This window comes from Micrasema longulum, unplaced genomic scaffold (assembly GCF_059751315.1).
Source record: "Micrasema longulum isolate JH-2025_06_02 unplaced genomic scaffold, ASM5975131v1 h1tg000423l, whole genome shotgun sequence".
Classification (NCBI taxonomy): Eukaryota; Metazoa; Arthropoda; class Insecta; order Trichoptera; family Brachycentridae; genus Micrasema; species Micrasema longulum.
Genome location: NW_028277623.1, coordinates 24,776 through 51,978, shown reverse-complemented (window position 1 = coordinate 51,978; position 27,203 = coordinate 24,776). Strand labels below are relative to the sequence as shown.

The window sequence follows — 27,203 nt, the reverse complement described above, 5'->3', positions numbered from 1 at the left end:
GTTTGGAATACCACCCCCAGGTGGGAGTGCGGGCTTGACGAGGAATGCAAAAAATGTTGTTCGGATTCGGGATGCATATCCTTTGTACTCTAAACTAAACCTTACCCTTCCTTTAAATTCATCTCATGTCTTGTCAGTCTTATCCCCGGGAGTAGTTTTGCACTTGCCTAATTTATTGTTTTAAATTATATACATTTTTAACTGAAATATATTTATTTTTTAATAACGTTTAAAGCACATGGCACAAATTATCCTTGGTAGAATGGGTTGCCTTAACAAATTTATTAAAAAAATAGTCGCGGTGAATTAATCAATGATAATGAAATAATAATTATTGATTATGTATTTTAGTTCAGATTGAACAACATGAATCCCTTTTATAAAAAAGTAAACCTTTTATTAAGTTATTGTTCATTTTCAGGGGATTATAAATCTTCGAGACAAGCAGGAACTGGATTAAGAGAAGAAGAGTGTTCCACAGTAGTTCACGAAGACAGAAATCCTGATGTCGTTCCACTCAACAAGGGTATGTTATTTAATTAATTATCGATATCAATACGAAAAATATTGCAATCAAAATTCAATTTTTTTGAGAAGAGTTGGAAGATTTGTTGATAAGGATTCATGCAAAATTATTTATAACACAATTATTGAACCACACATTAACTACTGTAGAGGCATATTATTTTTATCAAACCAAAAAAATTTAAACAAACTAACCGTATTACAAAACAAAGCCTATAGAATTATTTTGAAAAAAAAAACAATACACAAGTGTAAATTCGATCTTGAATTAATTAAAAATGTTAGTACATAAGCAAAGAATATTTAATAATACGATGATATTTGTGTACAATATAATTAATTTTTAAAAACACAGAATTTTGGAAAAAAAATATCAACGCCGACATAAACATGATCACAATAGCAGAGAAAGGGTAAAAGTCAGGCTCCCATTCAGAAAAAAAGCGAAGTCACAAAACTCTGTTTTATATAAGGCAGTAAAAAAATATTACATGGAAGAAAACATTTATGAAGAAAAAAATAACAAAATTCAAACAAAAGGATAAAAAATATGTGTTTAACAACTTATAAATAAAATATATGTACATTCGAGCTAAACCAAGAAGTTTCATTGATAAGGTTATCTTTGTATGTTTTTTGAATCTTTAGTTTTGGTGTACCACGAATTTTCCTTACGATCAAAAGTGCTCCTTGACTTCAAAAGGGTTCAGAACCACTGCATCATTGGGTAATGATGAATAGGGATGTTTAGTGGTATGATCACTTCTAAGTTACGAATTACTTTCAGCAGAACAGAATGGAATAGCCCAAATGCGCGCTGAAGAGGAGTGGGAAGTGGCAGCGAGAAGTCCCCGACTTGCTCAAGATACTTCTCCGAAAACTGAGACATCCGTGAGTATCCAAATTACGAGTTTTTATGACTATATTAGAGAATTTGTTTTACAATTCTAATTCGACAATACATTTTATCTTTGAGAGCTTAATAATATGCTCTTCCAAACCATTTAGCACTCTCGGTGCGATAAAGGAGATGTGCCTCCAACCAAAGGCGTGTGGGTTTTGGGTATTTTTACGTGTTAACATAAGTTGCGTCCGTTTTTTTTTCAAACTTAAAAATGAGCACCAAAAGAACAACAAAGTGGTAAAGGTTGTACATCATTGAAAATAAAAATTTTCGCTCTACTTGTAGATATCTTGATACTGTATTTGCTTTTAGATTGTAAATATTCTTTTATTCGATTACAAGCCTTCAGAATCGAATGTCAAGTGGACGAAAGTGAGCATTTTCGACGCCTGTTTCTGTTCGAGAGAATAAAGAAAAAAACAAATAAGAAGACTACATTATAGACTAATTTGTTGTTAAATAATGAAGCCTTCAAGGCTGATTAGAAATCAAATACAACAATACATGTAAATTAAAAGCACACACAATATGTACAGAGCAGAAATTTTTCTTTCGAATGACACATAACCTTTACCCATAGAATTAAGAATAGTCCAGAAGGAGCGTAGAATCATATTTGAATACATCAGACTCTGTGTCCAAAAATTCCCCCACTATTCCCCACTTTCGCCGCGCGCATTCACAATTCCTCTTTCTTCTCTAACTTATAAAGTGTCCATGCGGCTCGACTGTGGAATCATCTCCCATCCACCATCAAAGATGTTACTACATCATCTCTGTTTAAATCACGTCTGAAGAAACATCTCCTTTTTCTTCCTTAATCTCTCCTCCCTTCCTTTTTCCTCTTATTTCCTTTTTCCCATTGAGTAATAGTTTTGATTTAAGGTAATTTATAAACAAATACGTTTATTTCTATTTTTATGTATCTTTAGCTTTTTAATCTTTCTTTTCTATTGAATATGTTCTGTAACTTGAATTATAAAAATAAAACTTTTATTTTACTGGTTGGTTGGAAGAAATTGCCATTTGACAACAAGCCCACCAATGTACAAATAACATTATGTACAAAAAGTTAAATTAATAAATAAATTCGTGATGTCGCCGCGTAATGTTGCACGATGGGAAAAAATATAATCATGTAAGGTAAAAAAAAAAGCAATCCGTTAATTTCTGTAAAATGTTATTGTGCACGCGGAAATATTAATTGACACAACAGAGTAGATAAGTAAAGGGTCATTAAATAAGAGTAATTGAATCAATGAACTTTGAACTTAAAATATAAAACAAATTTTATTTTACATAAAACGGATATTTTTATATCATATTAAATAATATTTGATGTTTTAAAGATAATGTTGGTCAAATGTCCACCACAGAGTTGTTTAATCCGAGGTCCAATTTGCATTAGTTCTCTCATCAGATGAGCAAAGTAGGGTACAAAAAATTTACTACCCTGGCAACACTAACGAAATGTCCATTTTGATTTCTTCGACAATCTGACAGATGGAAAAATAATTCAATTTTTAAGTAATGTATTTGCTACTTACACATTCATTTGCTAATTACACATGAAATGTGATGCCATCCTGTTTCTTTAAGATCCTAACAGTATTTCTACACTTTAAAAGGACACAACACAGCATAGTTGAATTCAAATCGGGAGTTGCGTACTGAGCGACGTCTACAAAGAAACTAATGGGTCAAAACGTAAAACTACTTATTTATGAGTAGTTTAGTCGCCTTCTGTAAACAGCATAAATGCGGTTTCTGGACTATTCTTAATTCTATGCCTTTAACATTTTGTTTTACTTTAGGTGCTCATTTTAAAATTTGAAAAAAAACGGACACAACTTATCTCAACACCCAATACATAATTAATATTATGGGAAAACCTCATATGAACATCTTGTCGAGACCACTCCTTATTGTACGACCAGTAACTCAATCACAAATAACTATCGACGTGCTAATAAGCGACATGATAACAATTTCTCTCCATGGTTGTTTATCGTATTCGCGATCACAATGGAACATCCGTGAACACCTAATATTAAATGTCAAAATATTTACGTTTCACGACGTATAATCCTGCTGCGCAATCACATATTTGAATTTCACCGGTGTAAATATAGAAAATATTCCAAAAGTCCTATTTTTTATTATTTATTATTTATCATGCTATTTATTGCATTAAGCCGGCGGTTGGCAAGCCAAATGTCAAGAAAAGCAGTCGCCACAGTAATTGTAATTTAATTTTCACTTTTTTGTATAAGATACTCCTTACTGTTTTGCAAATGCAATATATTGTATAATATTTTATAGTAAATGTCGATTTTTCGCCAATGAACTGTATTTATTTACGAGGAAAACAAAAAACAAACCGACACGAGCGTTGACTTATGACTGTGATAACTTAAGCATGTTCATTATTGTTCATTGTGATCGCTCAAATGCTTAGCATGTTTTTAAGCACGTCGATAGTTATTTGTGATTGAGCTACAGGGCTGGTATTCCAAACGGAATTGCGCACTAAGAGATCGCTATGTTAGCGTGTATTTAGTACGTAAGTTAAAAAAAAAAAAATCTGCGCACGCTTCTGCATACAGAATACTCGTACCACCCCAGGCGTGTGTCAGTGCGTCTTTTAGGTAAAAACTGTCTCTCCTCTAGCACCTTTATACACTGGAACAGCTGTTCCGACGGATATTTTGGAGGGCACCGAAATATGACCCTTAGCAACAATATAAAATATATGAATAAATTATTTTTGAATTTTCAGATACCGGAAGCTGTAGGAACATGGTCTATCCGAGCTTTACACGGCCGAGAAGTTGTGACATCTTGTACACCACTACCACTAACGCAAGAAAGTTGTGTGTAGAACATATCTAACTTAATTTCATCAGGCCATAATGAAAGTTGCAAAGCTGCAAAATCACAGGAGAGCAAAAACAGACTTTCCTTTCACATTTTCAAATAGGTTTAAACTGTCAGTACTGACATTGATAAATGACTCTCTCTTAGGTTACAACCCCGGGGATAAGTCTGCAACAAGCCTCACTCTTTCGCTTCACTTATTCCTGTCCTCAGTCAGTCTTTTCATATCTGCTACAGCGCACTTCCCTGATCGCTTGGTCCATGTAGGCGGCTCTCGGGCGACCTCGGTAGTTTCTGCCTCAGCTATTCCCTCTGTGATGGTACGGGTACCTGATGTTATGGCCTATCCAGTTTACTAGTTTCTTCCGGTTTACTAACAAGCTAATGAACTAACATACCCTATCGCCGTCAGAATTGGGAAAATTGACGTGATTTTTTTTATTTCGCGGGTTTGGAGAGTCCGATTGTCAAAAAATTAACATTTCACACTTTGTGTGTATTTACTTTTAAGTGCACTTTATTTCATTTTTTACACAAAATTTGATACAAATTCTTTAATCCATTTTTTTTAACAAACGAAAATCGTCGAGCTCATAAAGACACGTCTAACCTTAGCGGCTGCCACAGACAAAAGTAAACAACAAATACAGCTGGAAATTTTAGCATACTTCAGGGGCATATATTCAACTTAACATTGACAAATGTAAAATAATATCTTTCTCGCGACGAAAAAAACCTATACAATTCAACTACAAACTAAAAAATACTTCTCTTTCAATGGTTTCGTCAATAAAGGATCTTGGCATTACTTTAGATAGTAAACTCTCCTATCGTGAACAAATTGATAATATTGTAAACAAATCGTGACGGCGGACTTCAAAAATATTAATACCATCAAAACTTGCTCACTAGTTCGACCCCATCTAGAATACGCTTCTCCTATTTGGTCTCCATTCTACAGGACTCATATTGACCATATCGAGTCTGTCCAACACCGTTTTCTAAGAAAAGTGACATGGTTGCTCGGATTACAAAGGGGTAATTATTCTTATTTTGAAATAGAGCAATCTCTTAATCTGTCTTCATTGGAGAGACGAAGAACTGAGATGGACCTTATATGCATTTTCAAAATACTTAATGCTTTAAGTGATGTCCCATCTCAGTTGCAATCAATTTCTTTTCATGTTCCCCCGACCGTGTCACCAGAAGTCAAAATCTGCTATTTATAAAATCTTCTAAGAGCAACTTTGGTTTTTATGCCCCAATGTCCAGAATGTGTAGATTAGTCAATTCATCACACGACTTGGAATTTTTTGGGATAGATCTTCCGGCTTTTCGTAGATCTCTTCGCGACTAAACAGTGTGGGATGAAGTTGGATTGGCATGGTTTAGCTCAAAGTTTTTGGTCTTTTGTTTTTTTGAATATATTGTATACTATTATTGTTTTGCCCTTGTTTGTCTTTGCTAAATAGTTTTATGTTAATTTTGTTCAGTTTCTTGCATTTATGTTTCTTCATGTAACTGTTGTAATTGGCTTAGGCCGTATATATATATAATAAATAAATAAATATATACCAACATATTTTCAACATAAAATTGACAATCAGACTCCAAACCCGCGAAATTAAAAAATTTACGTTATTTTCTGAACACACCTCATATACTCAGGTTACTCTGACGGCAAAAGGGGCATGAAAGCTGTAATTATAAATTCTAAAAGAAAAAAAAACGAAAATCTTGTAAACAAATAATTTTTGAAAAAAAATATATTTACGGTAATAATTGTTTTTGCAATGTGCAGATCTGAAAAGAGGCCACAAGACCTTTAAAGCGGATCCGGGTAAGTGTGTGGGGCGGGGCTCTCAATGTTATCCAGTTTGCTCTTTGTCGGCCAATCCTTTTGAGGATTCGCCTGGTTTCACCGGCCCTATTCCAATACCTGGCTGTTCCACACGCAACCCGACTAATGGATCCCCAACAAGCGTATGAACCATCACATTCCGAAAGCAGCTAGACGCCCGCGCTCACTCTGGCCAATGGTCCATGTTTTGTAGCCGCGCAGCGGCACAAATGACTATACTTTAAAAAAAGGTGTAAATCAATTATGAAATCATTTAAGTACATGTAGTAAACTTACTATGGGCTTATTCAACTTATAGCAGATAGATCATGGCATAGTCCTGTGATATATGCGTGATTTTGATGTCTTCGTAAAACTAATTTGATTTTAAATGGCAGATTTGCAACTTTTGCATAGACCTGACAATATCATTACCGTTTGTAAATACGATATAATATATACTTTAATGTGATATATATACTATTTATCCATAAATTTTATCATAAATGTATATATAATGTTGTTGTGAATCCTCCATTGCATGATAAATGTTCCATTTCACTTGTCAATAAAGTATTTGTAATATAATCAATTTATAATAATTATTGTAAAATACACACTGTTCATGAAAAATGTTTAACTTTTTGTGTTTTTGTTAAATATAAGTATTTATAATGAACTGTGACTTTAATATTAAGTGATAAATATACAATAAAATATTGAAATGTTAAAATTGCGCATGTGAGTTTTCTATTCCTCATATAAATCCTTCCTTCCCAAAATAATATGATTTTTTTTAAATTTATCATTCACTTTTTATTTTATCTTTTCTATGTGAAAACCTCACTGGGCATAACCCGTGTCGAGGCATTCATTTACATTATTTTTATATTATGTTCTTAGTACATAATAAATCAATATAATATAATAAATAACACCATATGGATATAAACATAAATTATAAATAACAGACATGCAACAATAATTCCGAGTTCAAATAGACTACTGCTTTGGTGGGGTGACCATCTCAAGGCAGTTCTTCTTCAGTTCAGTTATGATACGTGTCTATTATGAGTGGATCCCATAACAAAAAAGTGTCCACGAACATGTTAAATAAGATAAATATTTACGTTCTTATTATTTATCCAAATAGTTCAATTTTGGGGGCCATTTCCGGGTCGTAAATAACTTACTATTAGATATAGGGAGTAAGATTACGGAAGAGCGGGGTTTGAATCTCATACCTCTGATACGTGAGTTCGCAACACCAGCCACGAGACCACAACCCGGTCCAAATTATAAATTTCAAAGTGTAATATGAACAAAGGGTATATAAAATGGATTCAAAATTTCTGTTGTACTTTAAAAGATGTTTTAATACATATTAACAAAACAATTTGAAGAAATTAAAATAAACAATATTTACAGAGAGTTGATAAATGCATTTTAAACACAAACACGGATACAATAATGACAAAAATATTTTAATTAAAACGTGTCAACACAGGTAGGAGTCGTATCCTTTATTATTTACTCTGATACCAGAAGTCACAGGAGTGAAATCACTATGATGTTGGTACAAATCTCTTTTAAAAAAACTTAATATATAAAAGAAGACATGATTAATGCTCTACAGTTTTGCATACCGAATTAGATTATTTTTATTAGGTATACATATATTTGATTATATATAGAACATTTGAACTGAAACGCGTGTCCGTGAATGCGTTGAGAGGTTTACGTATTTATTTAGTTTGAAGACATTGTTAGACATACATATAACACAATGGTACATATTTGTTCTGGAAGATGTGGTAAATAAATAAACTAATACTCATGTATTGTACGTAGACAAGATGAGAATACCCATTAATTTATTAAATTATTTTTCGGTAAGAGCTCAATAAAAAAATCACATTGTTATTATTCCATAGCTTTAAAACACGAAAAATATATTATGACACAAAATCGGTTTTAATTGCACATTTTTCTGATGATCTACCAAACACTTTAACCCTTTTAATCCCCAACTGGTTTGGTACATACGAGAAAAATCCCACGGAGCCAATCATCAGCCTCAACGTTTTTATATAAGCTTTTATGTTGTAAGACTGATCGCCTTACTGATGTAACAAAAATGATCAAGATACGATGCAATTGGAGTACCAACGCAGTGCCCTAAGCGCCATCAGGCGCGGAAAGGGAATAATTAAAATAATTCATTTTATTCTGAATAATTTTTGTTGTAATTTTGAGAATTTCAAAGTAATGTTTAGTGACATTTTGTAAACCTGCTAATATTATTAAACTCAACCAAAATTTTTAAAAAAGGTATCAGGTAAATGCTTGGGATTTTTCACACAGACATATGAAATAAGCTGGGATCGAAAGGGTTAATAAAACTATACAAAAGTTAATTATTTAATAATATTTATAATTGCAGTTCATTTTAAAAACACACATTTATTATCTCTAGGCCATCCGAAGTACAGATTTATGCTCTATAATGTCATCACACTTTCTCTGTACAAACGTTCCGATGAATCCAACCATTCCAGCGGTCACATTTGGCAAAGTAGTGCACTATTCACAATACTGGCTGATCAAATGAACACATTCCTTATTGTTCCGCTTATGGCGATTCTCCTAAGTAAATTATACATACATATGTGCGTAATGAGAGTTGCCAGTTCTATAAAAAAAGAGTTTATTTACATATTGCTTTACTTTCCATCGTTCCTTACATAGTTCGCTACTTTGGGTAATACAACCATAGTTGGAATGTTATCACAGTAATTCCTTCACAGGAAATATAAGTTAAATTAAATCTGTATAACTTGATATGTATATTCAATACCAAAGAACTATTTTTCATGTATAATACGTTCAATGAATTCATAAAATTCTATCCAACGGTTATTCTAATGACTGCAAAATAAAAAAACTTCCCGCAAATATTGCCAAGTGATTTATTCATCATATTGAAAAAATTTCACAAAGATACAAAAGAAAATTACATATTACGTACAAATTAGTTTTTGACCGTTTGTTGCAAATAGACCATGATGGAATCATTTAAAATCAGCATAAACGTAAAAAATTCATGACTTATAGTTATTTATAATTCATGACCTAGTCATGCACTAAAAATAAACACTCGGCTATTGGAACTCAAATTCATTTTATTTATAAAGATATATAATATATGCATTTTTATGATTTTTGCAAATATTTCAATTTTGGGGCTGTTTTCTTTTAGTTGTATATAACCGTATTGGGAAATCGAAAACAAGTTGTGATAGAACAGGGTTCCAGCCTCGGACTTCCTGATTCGGAGTCTGGGTGACCACTACCAACCCATTTTTTTCACTAAAGAATAGTTTCAATAGACTTTTAAGAGGATTAAACCAAATTTATGGAAAATCTTCAACTTAAGAATTGAAGTTTTTTTCTACCTAATTAGGTAGACTACATATAATTACCTAAAACATGTAGTAAATAAAGAAATTGTAATTTTAGTTAATCAACCATGATTATTTTCATCAATAAAAAAAAAGAGTATCTGAAAAGACAAAAATTATAATTTTTAATAAAAATCTCATTTCTTATAATGGATATATGGATATACATACTAATTATTAAAATTCCAATATAAAATTTGGACTTGATTAAAAATTATGTACACCGGAACCTCTCTTTACACAGTGGATATGTTAGTAAGAAAATATACTAAAAAAAAAAAATCGTTTACTATTAATTGTTCCTTAATTTTATCAAAAAATATACTTTTAAAACATTGTAACAAAGATGCCTAGTAAGTAAAAGAGCGATGTAGGGAATTCCGAAAACGAATATTACTTATTATTGTTATTAATATTATACATTCTAAAATGAATATTCAAAAATTTATTTAAATTTAATTTCTGCAGTGTTACTTACTTCAAGTAAAAAAAAAACATGTAAAAAGAGGTTTCGGTATTTATTTAAAAAAAACCTTGCCGACGGTATATTCATTTACAACAAACCATCACGCTGTTTCTCCGTAGGGGTAGGCAGAGAGGATAGAACGCCATATCACTCTGTCATTGCATACATACCTCCCTTCCTCTACATTCATACATCTTCTCATGCATGCACGCCGATTATTCCATCTTTAAGTATTTGATGGACTTGATCGTGTCGTGTCTTTCTCGGTCTTCCTCATTTTCTGCATCCATCAACATTCGCATCGTAGATCCTTTTAGCCGTTCTTTCGCTGTCCATTCGCTCTACATGTCCAAACTAACGCAGCACCCCTTTCTTGATTCTGTCGATAATGCAAGTCTCAGCCCTTACATAGTCCACGGATCTTGACATTTGTGCACCTATCATACATCGTTTTACCACACATTTGCCTGAAGGATTGTATTTCGACAGTATTTAACCTACTTTTATCATCATTTTTCCAATTCCATACTTCACTCCCATACAGGAGTTGGCACTAGAACTCCATTGTGAACTGCTATTTTTGTCTCCTGCGATAAACAATTGTTTGCCAAAATAAATTTCAGTGCACCGTTCACCCTGTTCCGGGCACTCACCCTCCTTTCAATATCTTTCTCAGTCTTTCCATCTCTAGTCAACATACTTTCCAGATCCACAAATTCTTCTACCTGATTCAGAATATCTCCATTCACTCTCACATTTAGTTATATTTTTATCCCTTTCGAAAACCATCACTTTCGATTTATCAACATTCATAAGTGATTATAAAGAATTATTATTGGAGTTATAAAACTGGTTACTGGATACCAAAAATTTGAAGATGCATCGATCATCTATTTTTTCTACAAATTCACACAAAGTTTTACTGAAATAACATTATGAATTCCAACAGTTGTCATAGTTAGAAAAAAATTATAATTATTCGCATATATCAAGCAATCATATTTGGTCAATACCATGCAGCTTGAATATAAGGGAGCAAACAGTCCAGTATTATTGAAAATACTAATGCAATATTTAAAAATAAATTATCAATAAAATGTGCAGTCATTTAAATTCTCGGAGAAATTAGAAATTCATTGATACATATTTCACATGCAATAGAATAAAAAAATAATACTAAAAAATATTGGTAGATGTTTTAAATAAGGAATGCCATCAAGAGGTGCCACGGATGAAAAATTCATACACTAAAATATATAATATGTACAATACGCCACACAATTGGCCAACAATCAATAGATTACTTCATATACTGTTGCCTTTTTGTCACCAGAACCTGTTACGATGAATTTGTCATCTGCTGAGATATCGCAACTTAGCACCGACGAAGACTCTTTGGACTGGAAAAAAAAGTATTCATTAGATATTTTTTTTAAGCTGCTGAGAATATGGAAGTTTAGGCATTTACAAAACTTATGATCTGTCATCGGCTGGGTTGCACGGTTACTGGGATAGCCATATAGAGGTAGTTGACATCCATATTCATGTATGGCATGTTTTTTCCTTTTCGTGTGTCTCTGAATCTAGGATGTCTTATAACCAATGGCGAATTCAATTGCTGTAATAGTTCAGTCTGATAAAACTGTCGGTTGGCTCTAATTACCCTTTTACCTACCTAGTTACTGTTTAAAATGTCAGCAAGAAGACATTATGATATTCATTGAAAAGAAAAGTTGTTGTGTAAAAAAAAAAGCACGGAAACAAAGCTGCAGGACTGAAATATGACATTCTGTGATTGGATGCAGACAATAACTCGTAAAGTGATACAGAAAAAACCGACACTGAATCTGAGGAAATTTTAGGCACTAATGGTGATAGTACATAAATGCCTATTTATTATGATTGTATGACCTTGTTGTTTAAAATAAACCTTTTTTTAAACAGATTTTTTTTTTGGGTCTCGAAAAATAAGTCGTAATATAGTCGATGGCATCTTACAATCTAAGAAATACGGTAAATGTATTTTGCTTTGTTCTAATGCACCCAAAATCACTACCATTGGTAATCACTATAATTCTATAGTTGTTTTTTTTTAAAATAAACAATATCATTCTGGGCCTTCCTTATTAGATTTCCTTATCCAAAGCTTACTTTGGAATAACTATGCTCGGTATAACTACTTATACCTGGTATAAGAAAAAGGTTAATTATAAATAATATTTACGACCTTGAATAACTATACTATATTCCATCGTTTATTTTTCGACCATGCCACATTTTTTAGTACATTTATGAACAAGCTGCGTTACAAATATTAATACAGTATTAGTAGCACAACAAAACAAACTATACAAATATCAAGCTAACTAATGAAATCAAAGCCAATCAAAATCAATAATGATATTTATTTATTTTGTGTTATTTGATTATTGTTGTGTTTTACTGCGAATTTCTTCTTAGAGAACAAACTTTAGTCTTTTAGCCATTTGAAAAAGGATATTTAACATTAATAATTATTGAAGAAAGACAATTCTTAGATATTACTATTACTGCCAAAATAAGGATCATGTTAAAAAATCTGCTAAATAAAAATTTGATGATCATTTTTACACTCATGAACCATATTTCGCTTTAAAATATCTGAAAAGATAAAATATTTTCTAAATAACAATATTTGAGTTTGTCCAAATGTTTGTCGACAAAAGACTGGATTTCACCCCCTCGGGAGTTATTAAGATTGACAAATTACAACCCAGTTGTAATTTGTTAATTTTCTGAATTGTTTAATTTCGAGATAAATACAATCCATTTTACTACTGAATAATGTGACCGATGACAAATCGCACGTTGGACCCAGGTATAAGCGTGGAATAAGTTTCAATGGTCGCTATCCTAGTTCTATACCGAGTATGACTTTATGCGAGGTTTAAAAGTAAGAATTTTCACCATACCATCCTTATCTACCGCTACAACTAGGCGTAATTTTATCCCATGTTTTTAAGTCGGAATCAAGTGGCAGTGAAAAGATATTTATGGAAATTTTCGACTAAATTAATTTTATTGATCCTAACCATTGAATATTTTTGATCAAGAGATTGATTACCTGGAATATGCTAGCACCGTACGGCGTCCTCCAGGCATTGAGCAAGTTATCCTTCCCGGTAGAGACAAACCACTTCCCACAAGCAGCAAACTTCAGGCTGAGGACGCAGGACTCGTGAAGCAGCAGCTGGTACCGGTCAGGTTTACCCGCGTGTAATACTTCCACGTGAGAGTTCTCCATACCAACTGCTAGCCACGAACCTACAGTACAAAATTATTTTTTAATTTATTAACAATAATTCGGTAAGTCTTGTTTTTATTTATTATTTGGTTAAAACTCAGTAACCCTCGGGGAATTTAATCTACAAAGGTGGATATCTCAACAGAGATGAATAAATTTATAGGACTCACTCGGAAACCAATGCCCACTGTCGCCTGACCTACTATCATCTTAAGGACAATACAGAATGTAAATCATATATTTCCTGTACATAACAACAAAATGATCAAAACATCCAAAATACTGATTACCTAGCATGGATGTTAAATAACTGACAGTAAGGAAAATAGAAGATGACCTTAACTCCCCGCTCGGAAGTAAATAGAACACTCTTGACAACTACTATATAAGCAGAAGCACCGATAGGTTCAATTCAGACATAAAGTAGATTAGATCAGGTCAATCCAATTATCGCCGCTACTCTCGCGCTTCATAACTTATGTATTTTATTCAACACGTAAGTTATATACATCGAAGCATAATGTTGTTTTCTACTGTCATCTCCAACTGGTGTAGGAGCTCCCTGCATCAAAAACCAAAAATTCTATGAGAAATGAACATAAAATATTAGGCTTTTAAAACCAAGCTTATAACCCTATTTTATTGGTTGGTTTAAGAAATCACTTTATACACTATGTAACACATCTGCTATGATTTGATTCATGTTTGAACCCCAATTTTCTCAAAACTTATATAAAATTGTTTATTCTCATAAAACCATTATAATTATTAATTCACATAATGCAGTTTTTGTTTATTTTGTAATGTCTTAAAATGACTTCTAAACTGCCGGAAGAATAATACTTAGTAAAATAAAAACACTAGAAATAATATACTTAATCTCAAATGCAGGAAGTAATGCAATTAATGATGTTATGTTTTTTTTTTAAATGATAAACCTGCATACAGCAATATGTTACATTAATTTATTTTTTAAAAAAAAACAGCAACCAACCTGTAGGGCAGTATCCCAGGGAGAAGATCTGGCTGGAGAAGTCATGCTGGTTGAGCTGACGACCCTCACGCAGATCCCAAGAGCGCACCGTGTTGTCTAGCCCTCCGGTCCACAGCTTGGAGCCATCAGCCGATATGTCTATACAACTCGCCCCATCCGTGTGCCCTGCAAAAGCCACAATCATTCGCACTTTGCAAATATGGCGCCCAACGCGGGGCGTGAAGAGGAAAGGTATTGTTACACATGGCGCCAAATGTGGATCGTTATTTTTATAACTACTGGGTGGGCTGATAATTAGTGCACCTATCATCAGATGGCGCGTTAATCACTGAAGTTATGCCTCATTTTCGATACAAAAAAAACGTCTTCCATCACGATAATGCCCCGGCTCATACATATAGGAAAACAATGGCTAAATTGGATGAATTGAACTTCGAACTGTTTCCTCATCCACCTTATTCTCCAGATTTAGCTCCGTGTGAGTTGTAAAAGCGATTTGTGTCAAAGGAAGATGTACAGTTGGCTGAGGGCTATTTCGCAAGGTTGCCAGAATCGTATTATGCGGAAGGAATAAAAAAAACTGAAAAATCGTTATATCGAGCTAAGAATAAAACTATGTTTGCCCAAAAAATTTAGTTTTTCACTTTTAACCCACCCTTTAGTCCTTAAAATATAGCTTGATTGAATGACAGCTTTCAAACTAATGTCATTAGTGATGGGAAATTACTGATCACTGATAAAATCGATTTTATCAGTTATTTCATGCAATCATGAAACTCTGTTTCCGAAAATTGATATAAAAAACGAAAAAACAAGCCTATTCTAGTGTGTTCAACAAAATTGTTCACCAAAAAATGAGACATTTATACTTTTTTCATGAACAACATCAAACGAATAATTTTTTTATTTGATCAATTTGTCCCATCTCTAACGTTTTTGCAAAATGATGTAACCTTGTAAGAACGTCGTTAATAATTAGGTTTATTTTAGTTTTTTTTTTTAGTTTTAAAGCTGATTTTATATATTAATGTGGATTTATGTTTCAAGCATTGTAATAAAAAAATTAATTAACACGCCAGATACAAATGATTTTTTATGTGTCAATATAAATAACTCTTTTGACGTTACTACAAAGTTATGTCGTCACTTTTTCTGACAACTGTCATTCTAATCATGTTACATTTTAAAGACTATGGTACAAAGCTAATGAAAATAGATATAACGATTCGGCTTTTCCATCTCAACACTGAAATAAGAAATAAATATGATGAAATCAGCAGTAAATTCTGTCGCGTATATGAAATAATGTCACATTGTGTTTTTATAGATTATATTATAATGGCATCAAGTTTCTGGAACAAGTTGGTAACTAACATTATATTAGTTGTGAGATATTTCACATTTAAAGTTAAGAGTCACAAATTAACAATTCAAATAGAACCGCAAGTTGAATATTATAAAATTTAACTTTTTATATTCATAAAACATGAAATATTTTTAATTTACTTTTTAAACAAAGATTTGATTTGATTTGATGCCAGTTCTGCAGAAATCTCATTTATGGAAAATTTGTAGTTGCCAACTTGTGCCAGAAACCAGACGATATGTTTATAGTTTGTATTCACATAATGGATTTTACAGAATACACGCTACTGACAGCATAACGCATACTGTCAAAACGAAACGCCGATCAATTAACTCTTGTATAAAGCCAGTACTTCTATAAGGGTGCGAATCCTGGTACCTTACTAAAACTAAAAACACCAAACTTCTATGTTTTGAGAGTAAGTGCTTGACTTTTACCCAAGTTGCCTCTTCTTCACGCCTACAGGCTCCCACCGTACTGGAAAACCATTGATGACGGTCTATCGGCTTTATTCAGTGGAACTAAGGGGCGCGGGATTGACGTGGGAGGAGGGTACTGACTAGCGATAGGAGCGGATGTGGAGAAAAGAAGAAATAACGCGTAACATAAATGGAAAATGTACCTTGGAACTGTCGAACGAGGGTTTGGTTGTGTAAATCCCAAACAGCTATATTTCCGTCAGAACAGCAACTAAAGCAAACCTGAAAAGAATTATTTTATTAAATATATGGTGTTGTAGAATAAACACTAGCTCAATCAATTTTCAGTCATAGTGCTCAGACAAAATCTTGTTGCCTCCCTCAAGTTTAGTATTTTTATATGAAATTATTTCTATACCTGAGATATATTTTATTTTATTTTTTATTTATTCATTTTTTTCACATTATAAACAATAATAAATGAAAATAATAATGTGACCTCACTCTGGGGTTACTCATGCCGAGGAAACTTAACAATCTATATTTTTTATATGTGGGAAATATACAAAGAAGACTTAATATACAGAGAGAAATTACAAAAACACTATGTATTCATGTTTATATTTGATTTCTGAATACCTTTATTATTTATACTATAAAACGCACAATAAAAGAACATAAACTATACGTTTGTGGATCAAGTGATTCAATATTGGTTTGGGCGAATGAGACAATCCAGTTTACTTCTACCCACCTCCACTATCCATTTTTTTATAGCCCTTTTGAACATTTTCTCGTTGCTTATTGTTTTAATGGACAGTGGAAGTAAGTTATAGATTTGAATTGCAAAGTACTCAAAATCCCTTTGATTAAACCAGTGTCCCGAGTAAATTTTGCATCGGATCTTTAACGCCTGGCTCGAGCTAGCTGCGCGCTACTACACAAAGACTTCATCTTGATTTGAATGTAAAAATTGCCTTAGAACTCAAACGCCGTCTCATGTCGGTTTATGTCGATTTCTGAGGCACTGCAATTTCAATCATTTGAATTTCAATAAGAAAAATACATATTATCAGAAAACTAATATGAAATAAAAAGACTGGTTGAAACTGGCCTAAAAATTGAAATATTTCAGTGAATAATTCTTCATCCTAGTGGATCGTGAACACCATGTCGTACTCTCGAGACTGCAGTCGTCCACTTGTCTCGGCACCATGCATTTGTGAAAGCTGCCACAAACGAAGTGCCTGTAGCAATTTTTGTCTGGTCCGACCAGCCCATGGGAGACCTCCCTCGTCCTCTTCCCTCTCGCCGACCATAACAAGCTTCTCCGAACAATCTTCCTCTCTCCAGATGACCAAAATACCGGAGATCTCATCCGAGACATACAATCAAGAGGTAAATAATAAGGTGACAAATATTTATTTTAAACATAAATTGTTGGTACCTTTGAGTCGGGACTTATGGCTAGGGCATAACAAGCGGGTGCACTAGAAGTAAGCTCTGCCTTGATACGAGGCGTGGGGCTCGCTAAGTCCCAGATAGACAAGTTGGAAGCCTCTCCTCCAACTATAAGGGTCCGCCCATCGGGTAACAGCTTTACAGAACGGATGTAGTTATCCCGTTGCTGAAAACATTTTATGTATAACTATGCGTCACAATTTCGGAGAGTAAATTGTTTGATCAAAATTTTATGTATGCAAAAAATAATACTTTAAAAGATTTATTTTATATTAGTAAATTTTGCTGGGCTTTTAAAACGCACAAAACCATTCATTCACCCAAGCAACCTTTCGTTCTTTATCCACTAATTTATATGATACTGTGTCGAAACTTTTAAGAAAATCAGAAGATCAAAATAATAATTGGATGATTGAGGGATTAGATTATTTTGCACACTCACTAAAGGCCCTTTAATTTGCAATATTCATTTATTTTGTTGTATCTTACTTAGAATACAAACAGATTACAGGTTGTAATGCCTATAGAAAAAGAAAAATAGATAGTAGGGCCGGGCTTGCCATCCAATTGCATGTATTCAATTCAAGTTTATAAAATAAAGCGACAGTTTAAAGAATTTATGTAATATTAATGAAATAAGAAGAAATTAAAACAATATTCTTGATACAAATTCAAACAAAAGAAATAGGGATAAAACGGGGAGATAGTGGGAAGGAAAAATAAGGAAAGTGACGAGGAGTGGTAGAGGATGCATGAAGGAAAGTAAGAGTTTAAAATTACATTTGATTTGATGACGAAAAATAGAGAACAAAAAAAATACTTAGTGTCTAATTATGTTCTGTATGGGGTGTTAAATAAATGTAGACTATTGAAATTCTTGTTAAATGTTTCTTATATAAAATATTATAATAGAATATCAGTATATAATTACCAGGCAATCCAACTGAGAAAGTGGCTTGGAACAAGTAGCGGGAGTAGTAATATCCCACAACTTTACACAGCCTTTTCCTCCTGTGTAGGCGTGTCGACTGGGGCCACTTTGTGAAAGGGCCACTGCGCACACAACCTGAAATAAACAATAGCGTATTACTCAACAGCTCTCTTTGTAAAAACACCATAATGAAGTTTACTACTTGCGATAGTTAAAATATCACAGAAATTTTTATATAGCTGATGTCTTTATTAAGAGTTCATACTTGCAAACGTTTTTCTTATCGGCAGATGGTGCATAGAAAACACAATTAGAAGAGCGCAAAGAGCCAGTTTCGAACCCTGCTCTACCACAACTTGTTTCCCATTTTATAACTGTGTAATAACAAAGTTATAAAATTACAACTAAAAGGAAATTGCCTAAAAATACGCCCGAAAAAAGCCGGTAATATTTTGACATTTATCAGCTTTGTGGCAACTTTGGTGTTAGCCTAATGATATTGTTTGATTACTTCTCCATGCGGCAGAGTAGTGGCTTGTCTCGCTCCTCTGGGTATGCCGGGACCTATCAGAGCGTCCGCCGGAAAGGGCACCGGTTGTAAGGGGCCCCCACACGAATGGAAGGAATATGCTCTGAAACCACAAACAAATTTATCACCTTCCCGAATAAAATATATAATCAACCCAAAAAATTCATAGCCTAGGAAGAGCCAATATTGCAAGCTTACAATAGGGTCTCCTAAAGACATCTGGTGATCGGTGATAGTGGTGGCCAATCCTAGCCACACTCCCGGATCTTTTTTAACCCTTAGAACTCCTTTGGCGGGAACCACCCGTCCAAAGTAAAAGTACGCAACAGCTCATATATGGTGAGTCATCCACCCGAGCTAATTGTCATGTAAAAAAGTGTGGTAACATTTTTATTTTTTGACATAAAATGATATCTCGAAACCGGCAGACATAGAAAAGTCGGTAAGTGGTTATATACAAATATTTAATAACATTTATTAAAATATTTGACCACAAAATTAATGCTTTGAATATTAATAATAAAATGATATTATTACTACCATTTAATGGAAAAAAATTAACTTTTCTTATAAACAAACAAAACACTTGATAAAACAGATTTCTATATAAAAAATATGGAGCAAAATGAAACAAAAATTTTACAACTGTCATTTAAATTTTGAAAAATGGCTGACGGTTTGAAAAATATTTTTTTATATGATGAAATAAGATGGAAAGTCACACTACTTCTCCAAGAGAGAGAAAAGTGGATCCAAGGACTGTGCAGTGACAAAAGAAACAGTCCAGGATTGTGTTTTAAAAAATATCACAAGGACAAAAGATCTCCATAGTCATAAAATTACTTATAAAAGGTTTTTTTGTTTTAAATAAATCCCTCGGTAAATAGATTTTCTGATTTTTTAAATGTTAATTGATATTCTTTTCTATCCTTTCAGAAGACTTTAATTCAGAACTAGCTTAAACAGTGAGTATAAAATTAAAAGAGTTCAAAGGATTAAAGCTGAAATTTTCCATTACATAGACTCCCAAGTTGTTGAAACTCAACCCTTGTGATTGCATGGAGTTGACTTGAGCTTATTTATAAGTTAAATAATATTTTTCATAGGCTATTTTAGAAGCTAGAAACATCCATTCATGAAGAATAAACATTTATTCTTTTTGTAAGTTTTTTTTATTTTGAAAATCCTCACCTTCAAAATTACACCGGCTGTGATCTCACAAGTTCAAGTTGGTAAGTTTTTCAGACAATTAAAAATCTACAGTACAATTCGAAAAACAAATTATTTGTACCCGCTAAACGCCAAAACATGTAAACGTCGAAAAACATGGCTATCCCAGAAACCGGAAATCGGGTGCCGGTTGCCATAAGAACATAACTCTATAATTGATTGGTTATTGTAAACATGCGTTCACATGAACCTGTGACATTACAAAGAATTTAAATTTTATTTATTTTTCATACATTTTTGAGAAACTTCGATGTACAATTAAATGCTCTAATTTTTACCGCGTGTAAGAAAAGATTTTTTATATCCAATTTCCCATAGCACCGAACATTGTCATTAATACATGTCAAAACTATATACAATATGTGGACCGGACACAGCAGAGAACTGAGAGATTTTGTTTAACTCACGGTTTTCCGGCGGCTACCCCGTTAGAACGGGGAGAATCAGGGTAGGTGGGGCCGGGTGGCTGGGGCGGGGGGCGATGGTAAGGGGGCCCGGGGGGCAGGTAGGGGGAGTAGGGCCCCCCCGTGCCCGCCTTTCCCGCCGCGGCCGCCCCTGTTGGTGTTACGGACCGGCCCTTGGTGGAACTAGGGGTGCCGGGCTTTTCCTTCAAAAAAAATATTGTTATATACAGTGAAACCTCGATCTTTCGTTCCTTGAATTTCGTTTATTTTCGTTCCTTTTACTGGATGCGTCGTTTATTTCTTCTAACTCCTAGCTTATTTCATACAAAACACACAAAAATAGATTGAATCAACCGTTTCTCTATTCGCCATTTTACCGCATTAATTTTTTAAACTACACTGCGTAATTTACATAATTTTATCTAAATGTTTGATGGCACTTGAAACAATGCGCGGAACATTTGAGAAAGAGAGAGAGAACAATTCGAGAAAGAGAGAGAGAACAAACAGAAGAGATCAATATTGATGAAAAGGATCTGCCGCCAATACCTTCATTTTTAGTATGGATAACCTTTTAAAAGGTAAAAACTGATGCTATAAAAGGACATTTTCAAAGCTGAAAATATACTGTTGACTTGCGGATATAAAGAATATTTCCAATGCAATAAAGAATTTTTTTCGTTTTTTTTATTCCTGTTCAGCTTTCTAATTTTATATTTTTATTTAAATACATTTATTTACCTTTTAATTTATTTCAACAGAGAGGGAAAACATTTTTGAGAAGGGAATATGGAAGTCTAGGCATTTACAGGGCTTATGACCTGTCATTGGCTGGTTTAAGTGGCCTAAAAAGTGGTTTAAATATGAACAACTCCCTAGGGATGAAATCCAGCCAGTCTGCAAGCATTTGGACATAATCAAACATTGTTACATTTATTTACATTTAAAACTTGTACTACTTTTAGGATTTTAACTTGCCAATATGCGGATTAGGGGGGAGTATCTTTACCCAATCGTATCTGCTTGTGAATTGACCTCTTATCTTCACAATCATTGTTTTCCCGAATTCATAGTTTATTTCAATGGGTCAATAAGAATATGTCAACTAAGATTTAGACAAACTCACATCTTTGATTTTAGGTGTGCTGCGCGAGGAGCTGGAGCCACTGCGGCTCGGGGGCCGGTGCAGGGGGCCTCCTCCTCCCCCCGCTCCCCCGCCGCCGCCGCCGCCCCCCCGGTCTGGCCCGTTCTCTCGTCCCACTTCTCCTACGCGCTCCTCTCCCTTTCTGTCCTCCTGATATGCAAAAACGCAAGAGAACATTATGTATTGAAATTGCACTGTTTTCTTTATATCATTTTCCGGACCCAAAGACAAATAATGCAATTTGTAATATGATCATTATAAGGTTTGTTTAGTTTTTTCAAATGAAAATGAGGCAGTCAAAAAAATAACTGTTCAATGTTTATTTTATTTTAATTTTTTTGCACAACAGGCCAGGAGGCCCAATTACAGTGGTGAATTACATCGCAGAACACCCAGGCTTGAGAAAAATTACAATTAAACGTTTGTGCTCTCACTGGGAATCGAACCCGGAACCTTCCATGTGTAAGTCAAGCCTACCAAATCTGTGAGTCCCTATTTTAAAAAAGACAGAGTTGTTGGAGAAAGTCTAGAAAAGAGCAACTAAAATGGTAGTTTCTCTAAGAAATAAATCATACGAGGACCGCTTAAAGGAGCTCGGGTCAAGTTCACTGGAAGAACGGAGGCAGCGTGGTGACTTGATCGAAACGTTCAAAATCTTAACTGAGCAACATAATGTACCCAGTTGAAATCAATATTCACTATGAATGAAAACCGCCATCTCAGAGGTCATTCATTGAAACTAAACACTACCTCCTTCTCATCCAATCCCAGGAAGAACTTCCTGACAAACCAAGTTGTGGAGAAATTGAATGGCCTTCCTGAGAAAGTGATTGGTGCAGCTAGTTTAGTTAATGTGTTCAAAAACCGCCTAGATGCACACACCAATTTATAATGTTTAATAACCATGTACTGATCCTCTCCTCTCTGCCTACCCCTACGGATAAACGGCGTGATGGTTTGTTTGTATAATAATAATAATTATTATTAATAATACATTAATAATAATTATTATTATTATACAAACAAACCATCACGCCCATGTCCATCTTCAAGTAATTATTTGTATAAGTATTTATTTTTATTTTATTTTAATTTTAATAATAATTATAATAAAAGAAATACATACAGTCATAATAATATACAAAAAAAATATTATCTTTAAAAAATTAACTTAGCCTTCAACAGAATTTTTAATTAAAATGGTTGTGTTATATTTATTTTATTAATTTGCTTATCAATTATTTTTCCCCAGCAACAAAACAGAGTACAACATATCGAAGGTGGAGAGGAAAAAGTTCCTAAGTGACATGTAGCAGAAGAACAATTTTTTTTTTTTTAATTAATAAAAAACCTATGTATAGGTATTATTTTTTATTTTTTTAGTTGGCTATACGTCGCAAAGGAACTTTTTTCCTTTCTATTGTCAATATAAAAATATTTTTCTAATTTCCCGATTAACCTCCAAAATACAAATGATATCTTACCTCGTTAGCTACATCTACCACTAGGTCCTGATCACTTTTTTCTGCATCGCTATCCTGTAATTAACCAAGTATCCTTGTTAATGATCCATAACCACACAAATGAAAACAATAACTAATAATAAATTATTTTTATTAAATCTCAATTCATTTGTTACTAAAGTTACAAAGTGCAAATAACGACATTACACAATATCTATATATATATATTTTTTTAATTTGAAATTTATTTATTTATGAACCCTTATGGATTGCATTAATTTAACAAAATAATTTTTCTTTTTTAAATTTATATTCTATCATCTTTTGTAAAGATTGTCTTTGTTAGTTTTGTCTGGTAGTTTATTGTATAATTTCAGTCCCTGGTTTATTAGTCTTGACTGTCCTTGTCTCGTTTTAGAATGTTGTTTACAATATTATTCTGAGATTCTCGTATTGTGTTTATGTTTACATTTATTTTTTCAGTTTTGGTACATTGTCTAAAATTACATCAGTGGCTAATTTATAGATAAATTTTCAGGATTCTAGCTGAAAGAGTTCAGTTAAATTTAATTGTTTTGTTTGTTTAAAGAGTTCTTTAGTTGCTGTTAAATAAGGGAGTTCATATACTAACTTTAATATTAAATAAAATGCAACCATTGTTGCAAAGAAAATAACTAATGTATATAGACAATAATCACTTGTAATATTTTACAAGTCAATTAAGAAGTACAGTGTTTTTCTAATTAACAAAGCCAAAACAATTTTATATTAAGTACATTGTTGAACTTATTACAGGTCGTTAAATAAAATTTAGCTACGTAAAAAAAAATAAGCTGAAGGGTTCTAATGGTTGGTATGCTCGTGATGGGGTATGTCACGCTGGAAGGTATACTTCTATAAAGTGTCAGGAAAAGCCAAACTGCATAACATTAGAAGCAATACCAACAAGTCCTACTCGCTAGCATCCGCGAGTGGTCTTTAGGACCAGCGAACCCCGGGTAACGTGAGCACTTACATTACCATCAGTGTCGTAGCAGATAGAAGACGAATGGCAAATGTCAAGCGCCAAATAAGGGGATTCACCCAGCTTAGGGAAGATGATCCCTACAGAAAACCCATCAGAGAAGCCAATGGGAAACCATTGAATATTATTTCAATCAAGAAATGATTGTCAACGTTGGGGACACCTGACAAGGAACAAGAAGAAAAAATCAGGTTCGATTTTGATTATCCCACAGGGTCAGCGAAAAAACCCATGTTTTTGGTCAAGATTACCTCGTAAGGTACCTGAGCGGTGGCAGCAGTTAGCCATTGATTAATTCAATATAGTCAAAAAGTAGATCCGCCAATTCCTACCTTGCCGAAAGCGCTTGGCATATCTCTTTGAATTGCTTCTCCAATACCATCAAACTAGCTGGTTAAAATACCCCGATTGGACCACCACCAAACGGTAGCTTAGTCGGTTAACATCCTATAATAAGCTCAATGAGGTACCCAATAAGGTAGATATTTTAGCAGTGGGCTTTTGGACTATATGGTAAAATGGGTATATATGATTGGCAAACTAATTCGTGAATTGTGTTGACACAAATTTGTTAACTTTTTACTGTTTTCATTATTTTACAACTAAATGTTTGTATTATTAAAATAAATATTTGAAGTACTAACTTTGTGATTTTCCATGTTAACTACATATTTACTTTGTGTAATACGACTAAAATATATAAATGTAGTAATTCATAGGCTTTGAACGATATTGTTTTCATTTGCACCAATTTCTACTCCACTAAGTTATACTCGAATCCCTTTTATGAAACTACTCTATACATACACTACAATACAAAAAAATAAATACATGTACTAGACAGAACACAAATGTGTACAAGACAAAGACAGCCTAAAATTCAAACATAGAATGTGAATTTAAAAAGAAAAAATATTTTGTTAAATGAATGTAATCCGTAAGGGTTTATAAATAAATAAATTTCAAATAAAAAATATTCACTGCCAGAATTATTGTTGAAGAAATTGACAAATACCATTATCATTTTGTGACTATTGGGTAACTTAGGAGTGCGTATTGTTTTTTCAGAAATATAAAAATTATGTTTACATCAAACATAGTTAAGTACACTTATATTAGAAGGTATAAATTTGTGCAGGTGTAACTAATCACTCTCGGTACATATTTGGCCATTTTATTACACAACAGTCCTGTTTAACCGAATTTTCGGCTCAGCCGAATCACCAAAATACTTTTTGTAATACAGCTTCAAAAAAACGTTTTTCTCATATGAAGCTAAAGAAAGTTTCACATTTTTTTACTTCCTCGATTTCGTTTTGTATTCCATCATGCAGGACACATCAATGTGTTTTTAGAAATTTTTCATTTTCATTCATTCCATGCCGTACATTTTCATTATGTACATATTTTCTGGTTGAACTGAATTTTCGTTTGATCAAAACCTCATCAGTCCCATCGAATTCGGTTAAAGGGACTGTTGTGTAGTTCCAAAAAATGACTCTTGATCAGTTTTGCATAGAGCTGTCACCCATTTGGCTGTGTAAAATTACTACTCCTTTAAAAACCTCAATATTATAATTATGATAGCAAGTTATTTTTTGATCAAATATTTTTTTGGTTTGATTATAATGCGGGGTGGGGTTTTCATTTATTTTTTAAATAAATTGTATTGGAAAAAAAACAACATTTTTATATTGCAAATCTCTGATGGTTCAAATTTGTACCACTAAAAAGCTTTAAAAAAAAGATATGCGTACATCATTATTTGTTAGCTATAAATTACATAATCCAAAAAGAAAAAGATCAAAAACTCAACCAAATCTATGTTCAGGGAACAAAGGGATAAGACAAATAAATCTGTGATAAAAAAATAATAGTTTCACACAGACGAGAGTAAAACTAATTAAAACTTGCAGTTCTGACTTAAAACTTAGCTCTACTGTGTTAATAGCCACAAAATAAAAAGGTACAAATTGATCATGTACATAATATTGTTTCATTACTTTAAGCCTAAATACAAAACTATTCAAAATATGCATCAAAAGCTAATAACAACAAAAAGTAAACATAAATATTTTTTTATAAATAAAAGTATTAGGGTTAATAATTCTATGGAAGGTGGGGGTAAACAGGTAAGTCTATTTTTAACTTTGATAAAAATTTGCTCCACAGAAGTACAACATACATACACAAAGGTATAAATTAGAAATTTTTTGCAATGAGGAAGTTCAGCCCTACGGGAAAATGGATACAATTTTGGACAAAAATGTTTACTTACGCTCGTCAAAAATTAGAGCATTAAATTGTACAGAAAAGTTTCTTGAAAATATGAGAAAAAAAAAATTATAAAAACGAACTGCTTTGACCGACGTCACTAGTTCACATGAATCAGCCAATGATATGACAGTTGTGAAAGATTTCCGGTTTACGGTATGTCAACGGACCAATGGGCTGAACTGACCAAGAAGAAGCGGAAGAGAACTTGAAACGTCACACACGGAGTATTACACGGAGTAGAAAAAAAAATTTGGACAAACTCAAAAAAAATATATATATTGTTGACACACGGAGTAGTTTCAGAAATACAAATGTTTAATAAATTATAGCGCTGATAATATTTTACATAAAAGTTTTTTAAAAAAATTGTTTAATAATGGCTATGTATAAATATATATTTTTTTAAAAACCACTGAACTTCCTCATTAACATTTTTTGTGGATGTAGCTACTTTACTGGCCCGTAGGCACATGCCTGAACGTCCGGAACATTCCGGAGTGTCAAATATATTATTTTGTTTATAAGCGGCCTCTGTGGTGTAGTGGTTAAGAGACTTGGCTCATGCACAGAAGGTTCTAAATTCAATTCCTAGTGATTTAAAAAAA

At 33.1% G+C, this 27,203-nt stretch overlaps 2 protein-coding genes across 2 annotated transcripts in view; one reads left to right on the top strand and one right to left on the bottom strand.

The window, feature by feature from the left end:
• LOC148281668 (hemicentin-2-like) overlaps positions 1 to 5,387 on the top strand; it is a gene marked incomplete at its 5' end in the record, with an annotated part of 150,352 nt that extends 144,965 nt beyond the window's left edge. Inside the window, 3 exons of the mRNA XM_088226337.1 lie at positions 422 to 526; positions 1,316 to 1,416; positions 4,209 to 5,387. Coding sequence (XP_088082463.1) covers positions 422 to 526; positions 1,316 to 1,416; positions 4,209 to 4,310 — 308 coding nt within the window. The remainder of the gene's footprint in view (positions 1 to 421; positions 527 to 1,315; positions 1,417 to 4,208) is intronic.
• Positions 5,388 to 7,495: 2,108 nt separating this feature from the next.
• The window catches only part of LOC148281667 (protein groucho-like), a gene marked incomplete at its 5' end in the record, with an annotated part of 35,536 nt that continues 15,828 nt past the window's right edge, over positions 7,496 to 27,203 (bottom strand). Inside the window, 10 exons of the mRNA XM_088226336.1 lie at positions 7,496 to 11,473; positions 13,177 to 13,376; positions 14,351 to 14,515; positions 16,339 to 16,417; positions 17,583 to 17,762; positions 18,528 to 18,662; positions 19,039 to 19,159; positions 20,694 to 20,893; positions 21,817 to 21,984; positions 23,319 to 23,372. Of these exons, the coding sequence (XP_088082462.1) occupies positions 11,366 to 11,473; positions 13,177 to 13,376; positions 14,351 to 14,515; positions 16,339 to 16,417; positions 17,583 to 17,762; positions 18,528 to 18,662; positions 19,039 to 19,159; positions 20,694 to 20,893; positions 21,817 to 21,984; positions 23,319 to 23,372 (1,410 nt within the window). The remainder of the gene's footprint in view (positions 11,474 to 13,176; positions 13,377 to 14,350; positions 14,516 to 16,338; positions 16,418 to 17,582; positions 17,763 to 18,527; positions 18,663 to 19,038; positions 19,160 to 20,693; positions 20,894 to 21,816; positions 21,985 to 23,318; positions 23,373 to 27,203) is intronic.